Source organism: Pristis pectinata, chromosome 12 (assembly GCF_009764475.1).
Source record: "Pristis pectinata isolate sPriPec2 chromosome 12, sPriPec2.1.pri, whole genome shotgun sequence".
NCBI classification, from domain to species: Eukaryota; Metazoa; Chordata; class Chondrichthyes; order Rhinopristiformes; family Pristidae; genus Pristis; species Pristis pectinata.
The window spans coordinates 7,176,342-7,195,548 of record NC_067416.1 but is presented as its reverse complement, the minus strand read 5'-3'; the positions used below and the strand labels follow the sequence as shown (position 1 = coordinate 7,195,548).

At 43.4% G+C, this 19,207-nt stretch overlaps 1 protein-coding gene across 4 annotated transcripts in view; it reads left to right on the top strand.

The window, feature by feature from the left end:
* sfxn2 (sideroflexin 2) overlaps nucleotides 1-19,207 on the top strand; it is an 84,799-nt gene that overhangs the window by 44,582 nt on the left and 21,010 nt on the right. For all 4 annotated transcript variants that reach the window (XM_052027705.1, XM_052027707.1, XM_052027704.1 and 1 more), the window contains 2 exons: nucleotides 6,232-6,298; nucleotides 17,390-17,439. In XM_052027705.1, the coding sequence (XP_051883665.1) occupies nucleotides 6,232-6,298; nucleotides 17,390-17,439 (117 nt within the window). The remainder of the gene's footprint in view (nucleotides 1-6,231; nucleotides 6,299-17,389; nucleotides 17,440-19,207) is intronic.

The following is a 19,207-nucleotide window of genomic DNA, read 5'->3' as shown; positions in this document are numbered from 1 at the left end:
TGAACTCGGTGGCCATTTTGCATATAGCAAGATCAATGAAAATGAACAGAACGAGTGGCTAGCACTCGTGGCAGGCACAGTAGCATAGCGGTTAGCGTAACGCTATTACAGCACCAGCGACCCGGGTTCAATTCTGGCCGCTGTCTGTAAAGAGTTTGTATGTTCTCTCCGTGTCTGCATGGGTTTCCTCCGGGTGCTCCGGTTTCCTCCCACGTTCCAAAGACGTACGGGTTAGGAAGTTGTGGGTGTGCTATGTTGGTGCCGGAAGTGTGGTGACACGTGCTGGCTGCCCCCAGAACATTCTACGCAAAAGATGCATTTCACTGTGTGTTTTGATGTACATGTGACTAATAAAGATATCTTAATCTATTGGGTGGCAGAGGCAGTTTATGGCCAGAAAATCTCCCCTTTGAATAGTGCTACAAGATACTTAACTTCTACCTGAATAGAAAGGGAAGTTTGGTCATGTTCCAGTGCAATGAAGTATCAACCTAGATTATGTGCTCAAATGTTAGAATGGGTCTTGAACCCATACATTTCCTGATTAAAGTCAATTGTCAGCTGAATGAAGCCGACACCTGTATGTTTTAGATTCTTGGTAGGACACCTTCATCAGCTTTGATCAACTTTATTCACAGAATATCAAACATGAAATGAATCAGTTTATAGGAAGCATAGGAATAGAAAGAGCCCATTTACCTCTGCCTCAGCCCTGTTTTGCCGTTGAATGAGATTGTGGCTGATCTGCAGCCAAACTCTTTTTATGTTAGTTTTTTACTTTTAGCCCTTACTAACCTTTTCGCAACAAAAATAGATCAATCCGTTTTTAAAAGGTTGCCGAGAATTAATTGACAAATCTGCATCAGCCAATGAGTTGGGAGGCCTAACTCATTGCAAGTGGTAGTTTTTATAGCAACTGACAGCCAATTTACAGAAGTAACAGAATTGGCTCAAAGGATCGAGGTGACACAAGATAAAGGAGCAGAAGTAGGCTATTCGGCCCATTGAGTCTGCTCCGCTACCTCACCATGAGCTAAACTATTCTCCCATCTAGCCCCAATTCCCGGCCTTTTCCCCATATCCCTTGATACCTTGACTAATTAGATACCTATCAATCTCCTCCTTAAACACCCCCAATGATCGGGCCTCCACAGCTGTATGTGGCAACGAATTCCACAAACTGCAGCAACTTGGATTGCCAATCAATATTTTGCAGAATGTATTTTTGCAGAATATTTCAGTGAGTGGAGGATAGTTTCATACAAATTGTATGCATATTCAGTCAAAGTCACGTAACGTTATGCTCACTAGTCTTAACCACGGTACCATGAGTGAGCTAGCTTGATTGACACAACTTGTATGCAACTATCCTGTACTTGCATCTTAAGGAGACATTATCCTACGGTCTCACTTTGGCTAAGTTTAACATTGTTGTACTTTGTGGCCTTAAAATTAACCGGAGACCCGGCATTCAATGCCATTATGATAAGAAGTTCTAAGTTTACCTCCTTTTGCACAGAGAAGTGCTTCCTTTTTCAGATTATTGCTCCAACAAAAATAATTTCTCACTTTCTAGACCATGTTTCACTTCATATCTTGAAATCTTCGATAACACCATCCCAGATCTTTTAAATTCCAGGAAATGCATCCAGGAGGTTGCTCAATAATTTAACCCTTGGTGACCAGGTATAATTTTACTAAAGCTGCTCTGCATTCCCTTCAGGGACAGGAGATTCTTTCTAAGGTGTGGTGACCAGAACATATTCTAGACACGGTCCAATCATAGTTTTGTATAGCTGTAGCATTACTTGTATCCCTTTATATTTCCAGTTCTCCAGAGATATAGAGTCACACAGCACGGAAACAGGCCCTGTAGGCTTCGGCCTAGCTGGTCCATGCCGACCAAGGTTCCCATCTAAGCCAGTCCCATTTGCCCGTGTTTGGCCCATATCCTTATCTATATACCTGTCCAAGTACCTTTTAAATGTTGTTAATGTACCTGCCTTAACCACTTCCTCTGGCAGCTCATTCCATACACTGACCACCCTTTGGGTGAAAAATTTGCCCCTCAGGTTCCTATTAAATCTCTCCCCTCTCACCTTAAACCTATGCCTATATGCTAGCAGTTAATTAAATGTTATGATCATTTTGCGCTTGTCCATGACCTTGTAATGTTCAATGTGAACAACCTCCCAATACTCATTGGATTATTACTGCATCTAGTATTTTACTATTTGGAAAACATTCTCTCCATTTTAGGTAGAAGGTGATGATCTTCTGATGGTGATATTGATATCCATTTCCACAGTTTTACTCATTTGCTCTTTAATAGTTTCTTTGCTATGCATTAAATAACCCACCATGACCATTTTGTAGGACTCTCTGATGACTCCTCTGGCCATTAACCCTGCTACACAGACTGTAGGCTTTGAACCACTATCTAATCTAGTTTAGTACAAGGTCAGAGTTGGCTGTCCACAGTCAAATAATTTGCTGCCACTCAGCACATGGGAGAGGTATAATGTGAGAATACACGAAATAAGGTCCGAGTAAGGCGCATCAGTTGAGAAGTTAGAAAATGTCACCTTGGAGGGAACCAAGACAAAAGCCAACAATGGATTAAACATTGATGGAGAGGCCTTCCTTTTAGATGAGATGTTAAAGCAAGGCCCTCTCTTGTGCACACAAAAGATCACCCAATACAATATATGAGCGGAGGGAAGGTATTGAGTACTTAACCGCCATTCAATGTCACTAAGAAAATCGGCTGACATACTACTTGCTTATTTATTATGACTCAGGCCATTTGGCCCATTGGGTTTATGTTGGCTCCCAGCAGAGCAATCTCTCAACCAGCAGCTCCAGTCCCTGCTTATTTCCCTGTAATTTATTCTCTCTCATATGTCATAGAAACATAGAAAACCTACAGCACAATACAGGCCCTTAGGCCCACAAAGTTGTGCCGAACATGTCCCCAGCTTAGAAATTACTAGGCTTACCCATAGCCCTCTATTTTTCTAAGCTCCATGTACTTATTCCAAAAGTCTCTTAAAAGACCCTATCGTATCCGCCTCCACTACCATTGCCGGCAGCCCATTCCATGCACTCACCACTCTTTGAGTAAAAAAAACTTACCCTTGACATCTCCTCTGTACCTACTCCCTAGCACCTTAAACCTGTGTCCTCTTGTGGCAACCATTTCAGCCCTGTCCATCAACTTCCCCTAGTTCTCCTGCCACCCACCTACACAAGGGGTAATTATTCAACCAATGAACATGTATTTGGAATGTGGGAGTTCCCCTGGAGGAAACCCAGGCAGTCAAACTTTACACAGATAGCACCCGAGGTCAGGATCGAACTTGGGTCAATAGAGCTGTGAGGCATCAGCTGTGCCATAGAGCTCGCTGAATGCAGCTTGGCTCTTCATTATCTGCTTTGCAACCATGAATAAACTTTGGGAAATCTTGAGGTGCTATATTAATGCAAGATTTTCACTGTTTGACTTTCTGCTTTGGTATAAGCAGTTCATTCTGAACCTCCCCAGATTGATTTCAATAGAAATAACAATCGAGGTTGATGTATAACAAGCTTCCAATTCACCTTCACAGTTTTACCCAATGGTCAAAGTCAACATTTACCTGCTTCATGTTGTTACGTTTGTTTTCTGTATTTAAAAACTGCAATGATATCAGAGCCTGTAGCTCGGGTTATAATATAATGCAGTTTGGACCTTTGACTTACTCTGTAAAATCCCATTCTGCAAAAAGTTGCCGATGTGCCAATGACAGAGCAAACAGTGAAGTATTTCATTTGGCCTCGAGTGTATTATCTGGGAAATCAACAGATGTACTGGCAGGAGAGCATTGTGAAGCTTATAGGAGTGTGGGAGTTGCTCAGGGTTGCCTTATTAACTTAATCACATCACCAACATGCTACCCTACAACAGGCCTTGGAGCCACTGACTTGCAGCCTCCCAGGGAGCAGGGAAAGAACCAGTGTGTGGATATATCAATAAACAGATATCACTGTTGCTTTTGAGAATAACCACTAGGAGGGGCACCAGACTGTTCCTATGCATTGCTTTTTAACCCTCAATCACATGCAATCCAAGTGCAGCCTGGTATCAGATTTGCTTTCAGGAAATAGCTTGAGTATAATTATCTGTTCCCAGATTCAAATGCAAATTGCAGACATTGCATTTAACTTAGGAAGTGTTTCTAAGTTAATACGAAGGCAAAACTTTCCAGAATATCTATTTCCAGTATTAAGCTGCCTTAATAGTAATTTATTGCTTCAAAAATATTTTCTTTCTTTTGAAATAGTTGCTAGCACTCAGAAATCATTCAAGGTTATCTGTTTTTCTCTAACTGTACAGTCATCCAAATCTCTGTAACAGCTCTTTTAGGCTGGTAATAGGCTGCAGATTCTTTCGTCATGGTTACTTGCTTTCCTTGCTACTTCAGGCTCTATATTTGAGGTGGAATTTTTCTACTTGTTTACTTCAATGGAGTTGAAGTCATAGTTTCAGAATAAAGGCTTAACCACTTGGGACTGAAATGAGGAGAAAATTTATTTGAGTGTGTGAGAATTTGAGAATTCCAAATCTTTGGATTATCTGACCCAGAGGGCTGTGGATACCCAGTCACTGAATGCATCCACACTTAAAGTGGAGATCAGCTATGAATAGCAGACCTATTCAGTGGGCTGAATGGCCTTGTGCTGCAGATGTTATGTCATTGTTGATAGCACAAACTGCAGGATAATGAATGAATTCACACTATTTTTCCTTTTTGCTTTTCTGCCAACTCATTTGCCTCAATCTGCTCATGGAAGAGGTGCTAAGAGAAAAAAAATGCTTCCCTGTAACAGGATGTACCAAAGTCCTACTGAAGGAAAGTCCGTGCCTTCTGAGTTGCCTCAAGTAGAGCATGGGGACTACCCTCAGAGTTTGCCAGTAAACTCCCTTCCCACCTCGAAGAACAGAAAGGCTCAGGTCTAAATGCATGACCAGTTGGATGATGGCAGTAGAAGTGTGGACATGTTTACAGGAAGGAGAAGTCCCTGCACATTCCTTAGATATAGGATCCTATCTCAGCTGGAGTCCCTCCCTCCAGAGGAAAGAGGCCCACATTTGGAGGTGTTTGTTCTTTTTAGTATTGGTATAAAGAGGTTGTTGTGCTCTCGTTCCTACCCCCACATCTCGGCTGCAGTTAATGCATATGGGGAGACAGAACATGGGTGAATGCTGGCTGCATTTTCCCCTCTCCTAAGCCTAGAGTGATTGGAAGCTGAGGCTAATTCTAGTCCATCTTTTAACCTACCTGCAATCTGCAAAGGTTTCCTGATGGTTATGACTCTAACTCTTGCTCAACAATGCATAGTCAATCCACTGGAGGAGCTGCTGACAACACAATTATGCTACGGTTAAGCTTGCATCAAGGATTTTATTCCTTTTAACATGACTGAACAAGCAAACCATTGGCAGAATCACTGTTCTACTTTTGTAACAATTGACTATTGTTTCAAGATCTTTAAGCTGCTTCCTTACATTAGTGCATAGAGATGCCGTAGATGGATTTCATCATCTTGTAATAAGGTACTCATTAGTTCTACATAGAGTTAGACAGCACAGGAACAGGCCCTTTGGCCCATCTGGTCCATGCCAACCAAGATGCCCCATCCGAGCTAGTCCCATTTGCCAGTGTTTGGTCCGTAACCTTCTAAACCTTTCCAATCCATGTACCTGTCCAACTGTCTTTTAGAAGTTGTTGTTGTACCTGCCTCAACCACTTCCTCTGGCAGCTCATTCCACATACATACTACCCTTTGTGTAAAAAAAAGTTGCCCCCTCAGGTTCCTCTTAAACCTTTCCCCTCTCACCTTAAACCTTTCCCCTCTCACCTTAAACCTATGCCCTCTACTTCTTGATACCCCACCCCTGGGAAAATATAAATCGAATACAAGAAGTATCTGTAGGACTGGGTCTGTCTGAGTGTAAAGTTAAGCTCTGTATATATTTTCAAGTTATGCCAGTGTTTATAGAGTTAACAGTGGCATTCCTTTTTTCTGTTCTGCCTGTTCACTCGCTCGTATGTAAGGTCACATTGTCCACTGTGGGGAAAAAAAGCCTTTGGGCAATTGTTTGTAAATGATGGTTTAGGGGTTACAAATAAAATGCAGATCCTGCCACCTGATTCCTCCCCCTCTGATGTGCCCACGTTTGTGTTTTAGATTGCAGCTGTAAAGGGCATCACGCAAGTGGTGATCTCTAGAGTTACCATGGCCGCTCCAGGAATGAGTAAGTATCTAAAAAAACACCATTTGAATCTGTAGATAGCTCAGAACCATCTTTGGTTAGAGAAGAAGATAGTCGGGAGATGAGGTAATGGACCAAGGTGGCGGACTGTGTAGATGTGAGATAAAACTCTCCTGTCCCAGTGGCCCACTCCTAGTTGGGTATTTATTCAACACACTCTTGTTTTTATGCCTTACTTCCTCGGAGTTAAACCTATATCCTGTTGCTCCATTTCTAAATTTGGAATATCGACTAGCCTTTTGAATGCTTCAACAAATTTAGTAATGCAATATATAATTATTTGTAAGCAATTAACTGTTGTGAGTCCTTTAATAACATGAGGTCATTATGACCCGACTTTGGTTTGCCTTGTCTATTCCTTTATAGTTTTAATTGTTTAGATCACTGCTAATATCTCTTCATCATCTTTTCTGGTTACGCTCCCTTAAGATTGGATCCTCTCATTGGTTCAAACCTTAAGTTGATTTACTAGGTTAAAGATCATATGTTAGTGCAAATCCACGATTGTTTTTTGTTATTGTTTGCTAACTACTTTTCTCTGCCCTGGAGACCAGCTGATCGACCTTCCTTGGACGTCTGCCTCTCTGTAGCACCTTGGAAAAGTGCCCCCAAAGAGTTTGGTAATTATGGTACAGGGCCCCTAACCCACCAGTTAAAATCCCAACGTGAAATTGAATTTTAATAAATCTGATCATTTATTTGCTGACCCCCTTGGTGAAAAGGAAATGAAATGTGGGCAGCTTGGTGCTGGATGCTCAATTGGTTACAGGGCGTGGGGAGTTGTTGTCCCCTGCATCAAGTTTTAATGCTGCCTGAAATGGTCTAACAATTCAAATGGAATGAGCAACATTCAGGTTCAGATTAGTTTTTTGTCATGTATACCCAGGGTGCAATGAAATTCCTTGCTCACGAGAAGCTCACAGAGTAAACATTGCACGTGGTAATAATAAATACAGTGACAAGTGCAAAACAACGGAATGGTGCAAAGTATGATAGTGCAAACTGAGGTAGTGCGAAAAAAAAATACAGGAAGAGGTAGAATTAAGGGTTCAAGAACGTGGCAACACCAGGAAGGGGATGTGAAAGAGGTGATTGGTTCAGAAGTCTGATAGCAGTGGGGAAGAAGATGTTCTCGAGTTTGGTCGTCCAGGCTTTCAAACTCTTGTATCTTCTCCTAGAAGGTAGAAGAGAGAAAAGGGAACGGCCAGGGTGGCAGGCATCCTGTTAGACTTCCTGATGCAACATACCATGAAGATGAACTGGATGGAAGGAAGGGATGAGCCTGTGACGGACTGGGCTGTGTTTACCACTCTCTGTAGGTTCTGTTGGTCCAGACCAGAACAGCTCCATAACAGGCAGCGATGAAACTGGTCAAGGTACTTTCCACAGAGCATCTATAAAATTTCAAGGGAATCCCTGTGGACAAGCCAGATCTTCTCGGAAGCCTAAGGAAGTACAGATGCTGATGTGCTTTCTTGTTCACCGCATCAGTATGGAGGGACCAGGAGAGGTTGCTGCTGACATGGATGCCTAGGAACTTGAAGCTGTTGACCATCTCTACAGCAGCTCCATTGATGAGGACACTCCCCACGTCCACAATCAGTCTGGGCTTACCAGCACTATGCAGCTGGCAGCCTGTTCCTGCAGCCCTGGTGTTATCTCTGTGTCCCACCCTCCAACTGGTGGTCCTGAATTGTGATCAGAAACAAGGATCACAATTGTGATCGAGCCACCAAGAAGAAATGAGAACTCTGCACAGTAGGACCAACAAATAACCTGGGCAAGATCTAGTTTTGTCAACTCTTGCCGTAAGCAGCTTTATACAGCAGCTTTAACATTGCATGTTCCAGTGTGTTTCACAGAAGCATTATCAATCAGAAAGAAAAGTAGTTCCCAGGCACGTGAGGAAGTATTGGGACAATTGACCAAGGGGTTGCTCAGTGAGCAAGATCTGAAGCAGCAAATTAGAGGTGGGAATGATTCCAGAGCTTCAACCCTCAGTGGCTCTGACGGTGAAGTAATGTCACTTGGGAATGCTTGATGCCAGGTTGGAGGAGCATGGATATCTCAGAGTAGGTCAGCTGGAGGGAAAAGGGAAAGGTGAGGCCTCGCACAGATTTGAAAGCGAGGATGACATTTTAAAACTGAAGCATTCTTAATCAGGTGAGAATGCAGGGTTGGGGGGGTGGTGGGGGACGGGTGATGGGTGAATGGGACTTCGTGAGAGTCAAGACCTGGACAGCAGAATTTTAGATGACGTCAAGTCTATGGAGAGTAGAACCAGGGATATTTGAACAAGCCGGTGGAATATAAAATGTGGTTTTGAGTGGGAAGCTAGAGGTGAGATAAGATTTCTTTATTAGTCACATGTACATTGAAACACACAGTGAAATGCACCTTTCGTGTAGAGTGTTCTGGGGGCAGCCCACAAGTGTCGCCACGCTTCCAGCACCAACATAGCATGCCTAAAACTTCCTAACCCGTACATCTTTGGAAGCTTCTAAGGTCTCCCAAATTAGGTTGCTGTTGTATTCTCATCACAAAATGAATTGTGCCCCTGATAGAAATTTCAATGAGCCTGCAAAAAGATGAGAACAGACCTTTTTAGCTCCAAGTGATCTCAACAATGGATAGTATTCTTAACTACAAAACCCTCTCTTCTTTTTTAAGAAAAAAGCAATTTCCTCCTCAGAGCTGTCTGTTTCAGATAAACGCATTGTTTTTTGCAAAACATGTGAATCTGGCTGCATGCCCAGAAATTCCTGTCAGCATACGGCCTTGTGTTCCCCCCCACCCCCCCCCCCCCCCCCCCCCCCCCCCCAGGAGCTAAAGACCTTTGGAAAGCCTCTCCTCTCAGTAACAATTGGAGGAGCCAGTGCTTGACTGGTCAGTTGACGATTCACCTTCTGAATCTGTTCGACAAGGAAAAAGCCATTGAAAATCAAATCATATTTATGTAGATGCAAGAAAACACTTAGCTCCTCAAACCTGTTGCACAGTTATGAAGATCATGCTGGCCTTTGACCTTGTTCCATTTACCTCACTTCTCTATAATACATTTTTGTTATCACTCAGTTAACAATTGACCTGTCATCAGTTACATTTCGGAGAAGAGGTTTCAAATTTCTAATACCGTGCATATCAGAAGATCTTGTAACCCCTTTCAAAAGGCCTGCATCTAACTTTTGGATTAAGTCTCCTGCTTCTAGACTTCCCAAATAACCAAAGTAACTTCTCTATCTATTAATAGCATCTTTATCAATTGTCTACAGTGTCCCACATGAGTCACAGCGCTGGTAAAGGACGTGAATGCACACAGTCTCTTTCCCAGGGAAAGGGAACTAAAAACCAGAGGGCATAGGTTTAAGGTGAGAGGGGAAAGATTTAAAAGGGACCTGAGGGGCAACTTCTTCATTGCAGAGGGTGGTGGGTATATGGAACAAGCTGCCAGAGAAAGTAGTTGAGGCAGGTACAATAATGACATTTAAAAGACATTCGGATAAGTACATAGATAGGAAAGGTTCAAAGGGATATGGACCAAACGCGGCAAAATGGACCATCTTGGGTGGGCACCTTGGTCGGCGTGGACTAGTTAGGCCGAAGGGCCTGTTTCCGTGCTGTATGACTATGTATGCTGTACTTTGCTTTGTTTACACTGGGAATCTCATGGCAGCTGATGGGACTAACAGAAGATCAGAACTTGTCCCCTTTGTACTGTGATTGCTTATTGGGTATCTCTAACAGTGGCTGAGTTATCTGATGTTTGGTTCTGTCTTTGGCAAGAATACACAAGCACATTTCCTCCCAGTGATAATATTGATAAGCATTTTGGAGCAATACAGCTGCTGTTACCATGGCACAGAATATCTCTCAGGAGATTTTTTTGGGGCAATCTGACTGTGAGGCAAATTATTCAGCCTGCAGGGAAAGGCATCTGTGTTTTTCAAGTTGCTTTGTTCAAACAAGTCTTGAATCGAGCCGCACCCAGGTGTTACTGATCGCTTTGTGACTCTTGGCAGACGGATTCTGTAAGTGTTGCCCTGCAGACACTAGCTTTGTCTCCAGAAATAACAACTTAGTCACTCTGGAGCTAACTTTATTGGTGCAAATTGTTTAGTCAGGCGTGGCCTTCAAGCTGTAGCACTGGTACAGGAAAATGCTGCTGATGTATCCATTGCACACAGCTGGTTATCTGTGCTGCTCCCAACAATGCTATCTTCACTGTGAGTCAGCTGATGGGACTTGACTCCAAAGAGGACTTTTGAGTACTGAGGAGCAGATTGGGAGAGCTGTAAGGAAGCATAATAGCTCAGTCAAGCGAACACTAGCCAAAGCGGACTCTGTGCAGAGTTAATAATGAGGGTAGTTGGCGTACAAGTATATCTCTGAGAAACAAGAACGATGAATGATGCTGAAAATCTGGAGCAACACCCAAAATGCTGGAGGAACTTAGGAAGTCAGGCAACATCTATGGAGGGAAATGGACAGTCAACGTTTCGGGCCGAGAATATGTTGGCACCGGAAGCGTGGCGACACTTGTGGGCTGCCCCCAGAACACTACGCAAAAGATGCATTTGACTGTGTGTTTAGATGTACATGTGACTAATAAAGATATCTTATCTTACCCTTCATCAGGACTGGAAAGAAAGAGGGGAGATAGTCGGTATAAAGAGGCGGGGGAAGGGGTGGAGTAAGAGCTGGCAGGTGATAGGTGGATCCAGGTTAGAGGGGAGTGGTAGGCAGGTGAGGGAGGGGAGAGAGTGGGGATGATGTCAGAAGCTGGGAGGTGAGAGGTGGAAGTGACAAAGGGCTGAAGAAGATGGAATCTGCTAGAAGAGGACGGTGGACCATGGGATAAGGGGAAGGAGGTGAAGAGGGGAACCGGAGGGAGGAGTGTGTGGGTGATGGACAGATCGAGAGGGTGAGGAAGGGGAAAGAGAAGGGATGATGGGGTCAGTGGGATAAGGGATTAAAGGGCACAAGAGGGGAATGATTACCAGAAGTTAGAGAAATTATTTCAGACCCAGAGTAATGGTCCACTTGTAAGTGTCCTCTGAAACAGCCAAGCAAGCTGTTTGTGGTTCAAGAACAATCAAGAATGTGCGAGCATTCATTGGTCATTCAGGGAATGAATAAAGTATATCTCTGAAGCAAGTCATTGAAGCTCTTTTGGATGACAGGACCTCGCTGTGAGGCTGGTCATCCCTAATTTTTCTTGAACCACAAACAAACTTGCTTGGCTGTTTCAGAGGACACTTACAAGTGGACCATGGCTCTGGGTCTGGCGTTAAAATAAATGCCAGACCAGATAAGGACAACAGATTTTCTTCCCTTAGAAGACATTAAGATAAGATAAGATATCTTTATTAGTCACATGTACATCGAAACACACAGCGAAATGCACCTTTTGCATAGAGCGTTCTGGGGGCAGCCCGCAAGTGTCGCCACTCTTCCGGCGCCAACATAGCATGCCCACAACTTCCTAACCCGCCAGTCTTTGGAATGTGGGAGGAAACCTGAGCACCCGGAGGAAACCCACGCAGACCCGGGGAGAATGTACAAACTCCTTACAGACAGCAGCGGGAATTGAACCCGGGTTGCTGGTGCTGTAATAGCGATATGCTAACGGCTACACTAGCATTAATAAACCATTCTGGGAGTTGTGGGGTCACCATTCCAGGTGATAGCTTTTTATTTCCAGAAGTTATTTAATTAACAGAACTTAATTTGGGATTTGAACATCATGTCATTGCATTATTGGCCCAGACCTCTGCAATGCTAATCCAGTAATATTATTTAAGCTCATACCACTTCTCCCATCCCTGAAGCCGCAACTTCCCCTTTGTCTATTTCAATAAAATCAGCATCTATTAGAAAGCAAACGAAGTGCTATGTGATCTTTTAGGTTGCAGTTGTATACCTTCCAATCTTTGTCAAGCTAAACATCATACTTTCTGCAGTTCAGAATCTGAATCAGATTTATTACCACTGACTTGTATATCGTGAAATTTGTTGTTTTGCGACAGCAGTACAGTGCAAAGACATAAAATTACTATAAATTACAAAACTAAATAGTGCAATAAAAAAGGAGTAATGAGGTAGCGTTCATGGGTTAGTGGACCGTTCAGAAATCTGATGGCGGAGGGGAAGAAGCTGTTCCTGAATCATTGAGTGTGGGTCTTCAGGCTCCTGTACCTCCTCCCTGAGGGTAGTAACGAGACCACATCTGTGCACTACTGCAGTGTTCTCTCTGGCCCAATTGCTAAGACGAGATTTAAACTGGTAGCAGAGACAAATGGCGGAGACAAATGTCTAAAAAGATCGTGTTAGTGAGGGAATGGAGAATTAATTGTGGGCTTGTGAAAGGTAGGAACTGACTTAGTGATAATTTAGATCAACTCTGTGACCTGTGAGAATCAGGAGCAAGAGTAGGCCTCCAGGAATGTCCATTGGAGTCTGCTCCAGCACTCAATAAGATTTTTTTTTAATTGTAGGGGTTTAGAAACAGAAATCATTATTCATTCCTCTCCTAATGAGTCTGCAGTCTTTTAATTGTAGAGGGCAGCTGATGACTATGTTTGCCATTGTAAGGGTGCAGCCTACTCAAGAGGCTCAGGAGCTCTCATAAGCCATTGAACCAATCTGTAGAGTTTAGAAATGTATTCTGCAGCCTTAACTGCTTTCCTTGGTCTTTCATGTCCATTTCAGGACATTCCAAGACATATTACTGCCAATGTAAGCTGTGGTCACCACTCTATTGTAGGAAATATGGTAGGTCATTTGTGCACAGCAAGCTCCCATGAACAGCGGTGTGATAATTGATATTGGTTTATTATTGTCACTTGTACCGAGGTACAGTGGAAAAACTTGTCTTGCATACCGATCGTACTGATCAATTCATTGCACCGTGCGGTTACATTGAGTTAGTACAGAGTGCATTGAGGTAGTACAGGTAAAAACAATAACAGTACAGAGCAAAGTGTCACAGCTACAGAGAAAGTGCAGTGCAATAAGGTGCAAACCAGATAATTTATTTTAGTGATGGTAAGTGAGGGATAAGTATTGGGCTGGACTCTGAGGACATTGCTGGTGCTCTTGGAATTAATGTTATGCATCTTTAATGTCTAACCAGAGCAGATGGACTCTCTCACCTGTAAGAATGATGTATGAAATAATCTTACATTTTCTTTTAGTTTTGCGAGGAGTTCCCCTTTTCCCTCTTGCTCTCAAAGTTCTGTTTTACCTCCACCAATGCTTTCCTCTGTTGAACTATAGCTGACAGGCTTTTCTCCGCGACGTGATGTCATGGTTCTTGGCACGCAATGGAAAGCGAGCTCTGCTGAGAAATGGTCCTTTTCACTGGGGAATAATCTTTGCAATTATTTAGCTCAATAGAATGGAAATCCTACCGACTCAGGAAGTTTCCAAGTCATTTTCCAATCTCTGCCAGGTTTATGGTAAAGCCTTTACAATAGATCTCAGTATCATAGAACATAGAACAGCACAGCACAGAACAGGCCCTTTGGCCCACAATGTTGTGCCGACATAGCTAATCCCTCCTACCTACAGAATGCCCATATCCCTCTATTTTCGTCTCATTCATGTGCCCATCCAAGCCCCCAATGAATTTGCCTCCACCACCCTATCAGGTAACACATTCCAGGCATCCACCACTCTCTGAGTACAAAACTTATCCTTCAGGTCTCTTCTGAACCTACCCCCCTCACCTTAAATGCACGTCCTCTGGTATTGGATCACTCAATAATGGGGAAAAAGATATTGCTTGTCCACCCTATCTATGCCCCTCATAATTTTATGCACCTCCAACAGATCACCCCTCAGCCTCTGCCACTTCAGAGAAAAGAGCCCAAGTTTGTCCAGCCTCTCCTGATAGCACATGCCCTTTAATCCAGGCAGCATCCTAGTAAACCAACTCTGCACCCTCTCTAAAGCCTCGACATCCTTCCTATAGCGAGGTGACCAGAACTGCACGCAATACTCTAAATGCGGCCTCACCAGAGTTCTATAGAGATGCATTATAACTTCTTGACTCCTATATTCAGTACCTTGATTAATGAAAGCAAACATTCCATAAGCGGCCTTAACCACCCTATCTACCTGTGTAGCCATTTTCAATGAGCCATGGACTTGCATCCAAGGTCTCTCTTAAGCGTCTTGCCCTTAAGAGTGTACTGCCTCTTGACATTAGTCTCACCAAGGTGCAACACCTCACATTTATCTGGGTTAAACTCCATCTGCCATTTCTCTACCCACGTCTGCAACTGATCGATATCACGCTGTATCCGTCGCCAGTCTTCTACACTATTCACAACTCCACTGATCTTGGTATCGTCTGCAAACTTACTAACCTATCCATCAAGATACTCATCCAGGTCACACATAGCAGAGGTCCCAGTACAGATCCCTGCGGAACACCACTACTCACAGGCCTCCAGCCCGAATAAGTCCCTTCAACTACCACGCTCTAAACAAGGTTAGAGTCTAGTTCTCCTTAAAAAGAACCTAGTGATCCCTGCGGGGAAAGGGGCATTTGAGTACAACATCATTGGGCTTTTTGTGATACAGAAACCTCATATGAAGAATGGCTAAATACTCTGCCTGCTCCCATCCATGCAATGTGACCTGTGTTCAGAGGAGAAAATTGTACTGGTGGACTTTGAAAACTGATACCAATGCAATAGAGCAGCAGGATTAGCATTTGGCTCTGGTGTCCTGCACTGTGAGCCTGTCGCAAGCAGTATCACATTGGGTGGGTGCCATCTCATGACTGGGAGCCACCTCCTCGTGGAATGGGAGGGGAAAGTTGGAAGCAAAGGTGATGCTTGTGAATTGCTGTGTCCCCCATTTCCAGCCTTAAAAGTGGAAGGCTATGAGCTGTTTGCCCACACAGTTCCAAACAGAAGAGTTGGAAAGAACTTCTATCCCTACTGTCAAACTAGAAAGTAAATTGAAAGGGATTAGACCATAGAAACTGGTGTTGATGCTCCACATGAGCCTTCTCCTGACCATCTCACCCAATCAGCCTTTATCCTGCAGGCTTCCCTTTAAATGCACCTATGATATTCAGTAAGGCTCTTCCTTGTGGTTGTTAGTTCCATAGCCTCACCACTCTCCGGGTTTAAAGGTAACTATTATCTATTTGTGGCCTCTAGGTTTGCTCTCCCTCACCAGTGGAAACAAACTCTGTCTTCCCCATTACATCCTTTGATAATCTTAAAGACCCCAGTCAGGTCATCCCTCAGCTTTTATCTTTTGCAGTTCCACATTAATCCTTGATGCCTCCATAACGCTGTAAAGTGGAGACCAGAATTGTGCACCATGTAAAGGGTCCATGCATGTTTAACATCTATCCAGTGTTCAGATTGCGGAGCAGGCTACTGGGTGCCTCTGTTGACTTAATAACAAATGACTATCAGTCCTGGTCAACTCCAGTGTAGGGAAATATCACAAGACAAAGGAGCAGAAGTAGGCCATTCAGCCCATCGAGTCTGCTCTACTACCTCACCATGAGCTAAACTATTCTCCTATCTAGCCCCAGTTCCCGGCCTTTTCCCCATATCCCTTAATACTTTGACTAATTAGATACCTATCAATCTCCTATTTAAACACCCCCAATGATCGGCCTCCACAGCTGTATGTGGCAACGAATTCCATAAATCCACGACCCTCTGGCTAAAGAAATTTCTCCTCATTTCTGTTCTAAATGGGCACCCTCTAATTCTAAGACTGTGCCCTCTTGTCCTGGACTCACCCACCAAGGGAAACAACTTAGCCACATCTAATCTGTCCAGTCCTTTCAACATTCAAAATGTTTCTATGAGGTCCCCTCTCATTCTTCTGTACTCCAATGAGTACAGTCCAAGAGCTGACAAATGCTCCTCATATATAAGCCCTTTCATTCTGTAGGAAGATCTTTTGAAACTGCATGGCTATAATAATTGACTGTTTATTGTTAAACTGAATGGAGTTTAAATCTAATGTTTGAGGAAATGATGGGTTAATGGCCTTTTTCTGTGTCATTTTTGACTTCATGAATTGTGGTATAATCAAGGTTCTGATTTCTCTTGGAAGCATCGCTGAGTGGCAACTTTCTAATCCGCGTCACAAGAATGAACATGTGAAATAGGACTAGGCTATGTAGGTCCCTCAGTCTAGCTCTACCATTTAATAAGATCATGACAATGTGATCATTTGCCTCGGCTCCGCTTTCTTGCAGGATTCCCAAGCTCCTTGATTCTCCTGTAGACCAAAAATCAATCTTATCCTGAACACACTTCATGCCTCAGCTTCTCTGGGGTTGAGAATTCCACAGGTTTGTAACCCTCTGAGAAGAAATTCCTCATCTTTGTCCTAAAAGACCCAATGCCTCCTGTTCTAGCTTCACCCACAAGGGGAAAGACCTTCACTGTGTCCATCCTGTCACCTCTCAGAATCAACAAGATCACTTCTCATTCCTCTAAATTCTACAGTATTGGCCCATTCTACTCAATCATCTTTCATAAGGCATCTGCTCCATTTTAGTAATCAGTCCAGTTAACCACCTCTGCGCTGCCTCCAAGACAAGTATCTTCTTAAATAAGGAAACTGGAACTGCATGCAGTGCTGCAGATGCGGTCTCCCCAGTACCACATACAATCTCCTTACTTTTGTACTCCAGCCACTTGCAATAAAAGCCAGCACCCCATTTGCCTTCCCAATTACTTGCTGTACCTACATTCTGTCCTCCTTAGTCGGGCAAGGGTGCTGTAGTTGAATTGCTACCTGCCCTGGCTAATTTCCTTCAGGAGAAAAAAGTCAGCCATCCTTATTCAGTCGGGTCCAGGTGTGACTTCAGACCCACCAATGTAGGTTGACTCTTCAGTGCTTTCTAAAATGGCCCATGAAGCCACTCAGTTCAAGGGAGATCGGGGATGGGCAATAAATGCTGACAATTCCAGTCACAGGCTTTCGATCACTCTTCTGGTTATTTGCTTTTGTCCAGAAGCTAAAACCCATGCCCTCTGCAAATAGGATTTGGCTGACTATTTTTTGTTACCTCTTTCTCATTTCTAGTTATTCTCCCCATCTTAATGGAAAAGCTGGAGAAGTATCCTTTTATGCAAGTAAGTGGACCTTATCTATTAAAAACCCAAAGAAGTAAGATGAGTTTGCACTGAAGTGGCTGTTAACCATTGGATTACTCCGTTAAACCATTGATCATATGAACTCTGCGACTTATCTGCACAGCAACCCTGACCTCACCTTATCACAGATATACCCTTTCTCCTGTCCATCCCTCTGTTCAAACTTGTTTTGCATTTTTCAGTTCCTGCTCTTTATTTTTTTTCATTTCTTTTATAGCTCCATAAAACCACAACTTTCCATGTCTAAAGTGCCCATTTTTTTGCAGCTTTTCCTAATAAGTCAGACCCCTTGAAGCCAGCAATCAGCCCCATGGCTATTTTCCTGCTCTGTCTTTGTATGTCTACTTTGTCTAAGGATGTACTCAACCAGATCTGGCTGTTAACTTTGCTCACTCTCTGACTTACATTAGTTTGACTATGTGGTCCAAAATTCTGTTGGTTTTGTTGATCGTTGCTCTTGTTTATTGTGAATCAATGTAACTTTTCACTATTCAGCAAACCATTGGGTTCCCTACTTGTAGGGAACAAGAAAGACACATTTAGGAGCAAACAAGGCCTAGTTGGAAAAATGGGTTGTGATTTTCCATTGATGAAAATGTCTGGACACCATTGAAAGGGATGATGCCCTGGAATCAAAGAATGTAATGGGACAGGGAAACTATTTGGCCCAAAAGCAATGCCTGACACAGTCGTTATTGGAAGCACAATGAAACTGATGAAAATTCTTGAACTGTTCGGGAGAGAGTTGTAAGGCAAGATAGGGGAAGTGAATATTCAGTGCTTTTGGTAACTTGCATTGTGAAAGAGAATATCAGCTATGCATTGATGAGTTTATTTGTTTAACACAACCACTTCAGAAACCAACAGTAAAGGCAAACAGGTTCTTTTTTGCCTTTGGCCATGATTAATGAGGTGATAATGAGAGCAGGTAAATTCCTCCAGGGACTGCTGCGTGAAGCTACTTTTATTTTCAGCTGGACCTGTGCCAGATAGACCTGCCAGGTTCACAAAGGCCACAAGGTGATATTTGACCTGGGTAGAGATCTAAAACGACAGCATTACATCAGTCACCCCACCTGATGAATTCCAGGCATCTCATTAGAACTAAGTGTAACATGACCGGTGGCAAACATGATCCCTCTTGTTCTGCCGTGTTCAGTTTCGCTCCCTTTATTTCTTCTTTAAGCCTTGGAGACCCGAGGTTTACTTTAGTATCACTGGTATTAGATGTATAGGGACAACAGGTCAAGATCAATGTCACTGACAGAAAGCCAGCAATGTGTCTTCCCAGCACAAGGGAGCATTCGGGCTTCTGTGACTCTCCCTATTTTATCTCCGCGACAGAGTGACTTGCTCTCACCTTATATTCTTTCCCAGTTTGGGGTATTTTTTATGATATAAGAGGAGGTCAGTCAGCCCATTTAGTCTACACTAGATCGGTGCATTCCAAGCAGTGTCACTGCCCTACCTATTTTCCTGTAACCTCTTCTCTCACGCACCCATCAGGATCCTCCAGCCCTCCTTCCGCCCACTACTTTTAGACTGGCCCATTAGCCCAGCAGCATGTCTGGAGCAGGGATCTGGGTGGAAACTGGAGCACGCAGGGGAAACTCATGCAGTCAGAGGGAGAATATTCAAACTCTTCGTAGCCAACACCCGAGATCAGGATGGAAACTGGATCACATGTCTAACAAGTCTTCCTACTTTAACTCTTTTCTTAATATGACAACACCAATTGAATGGAGTT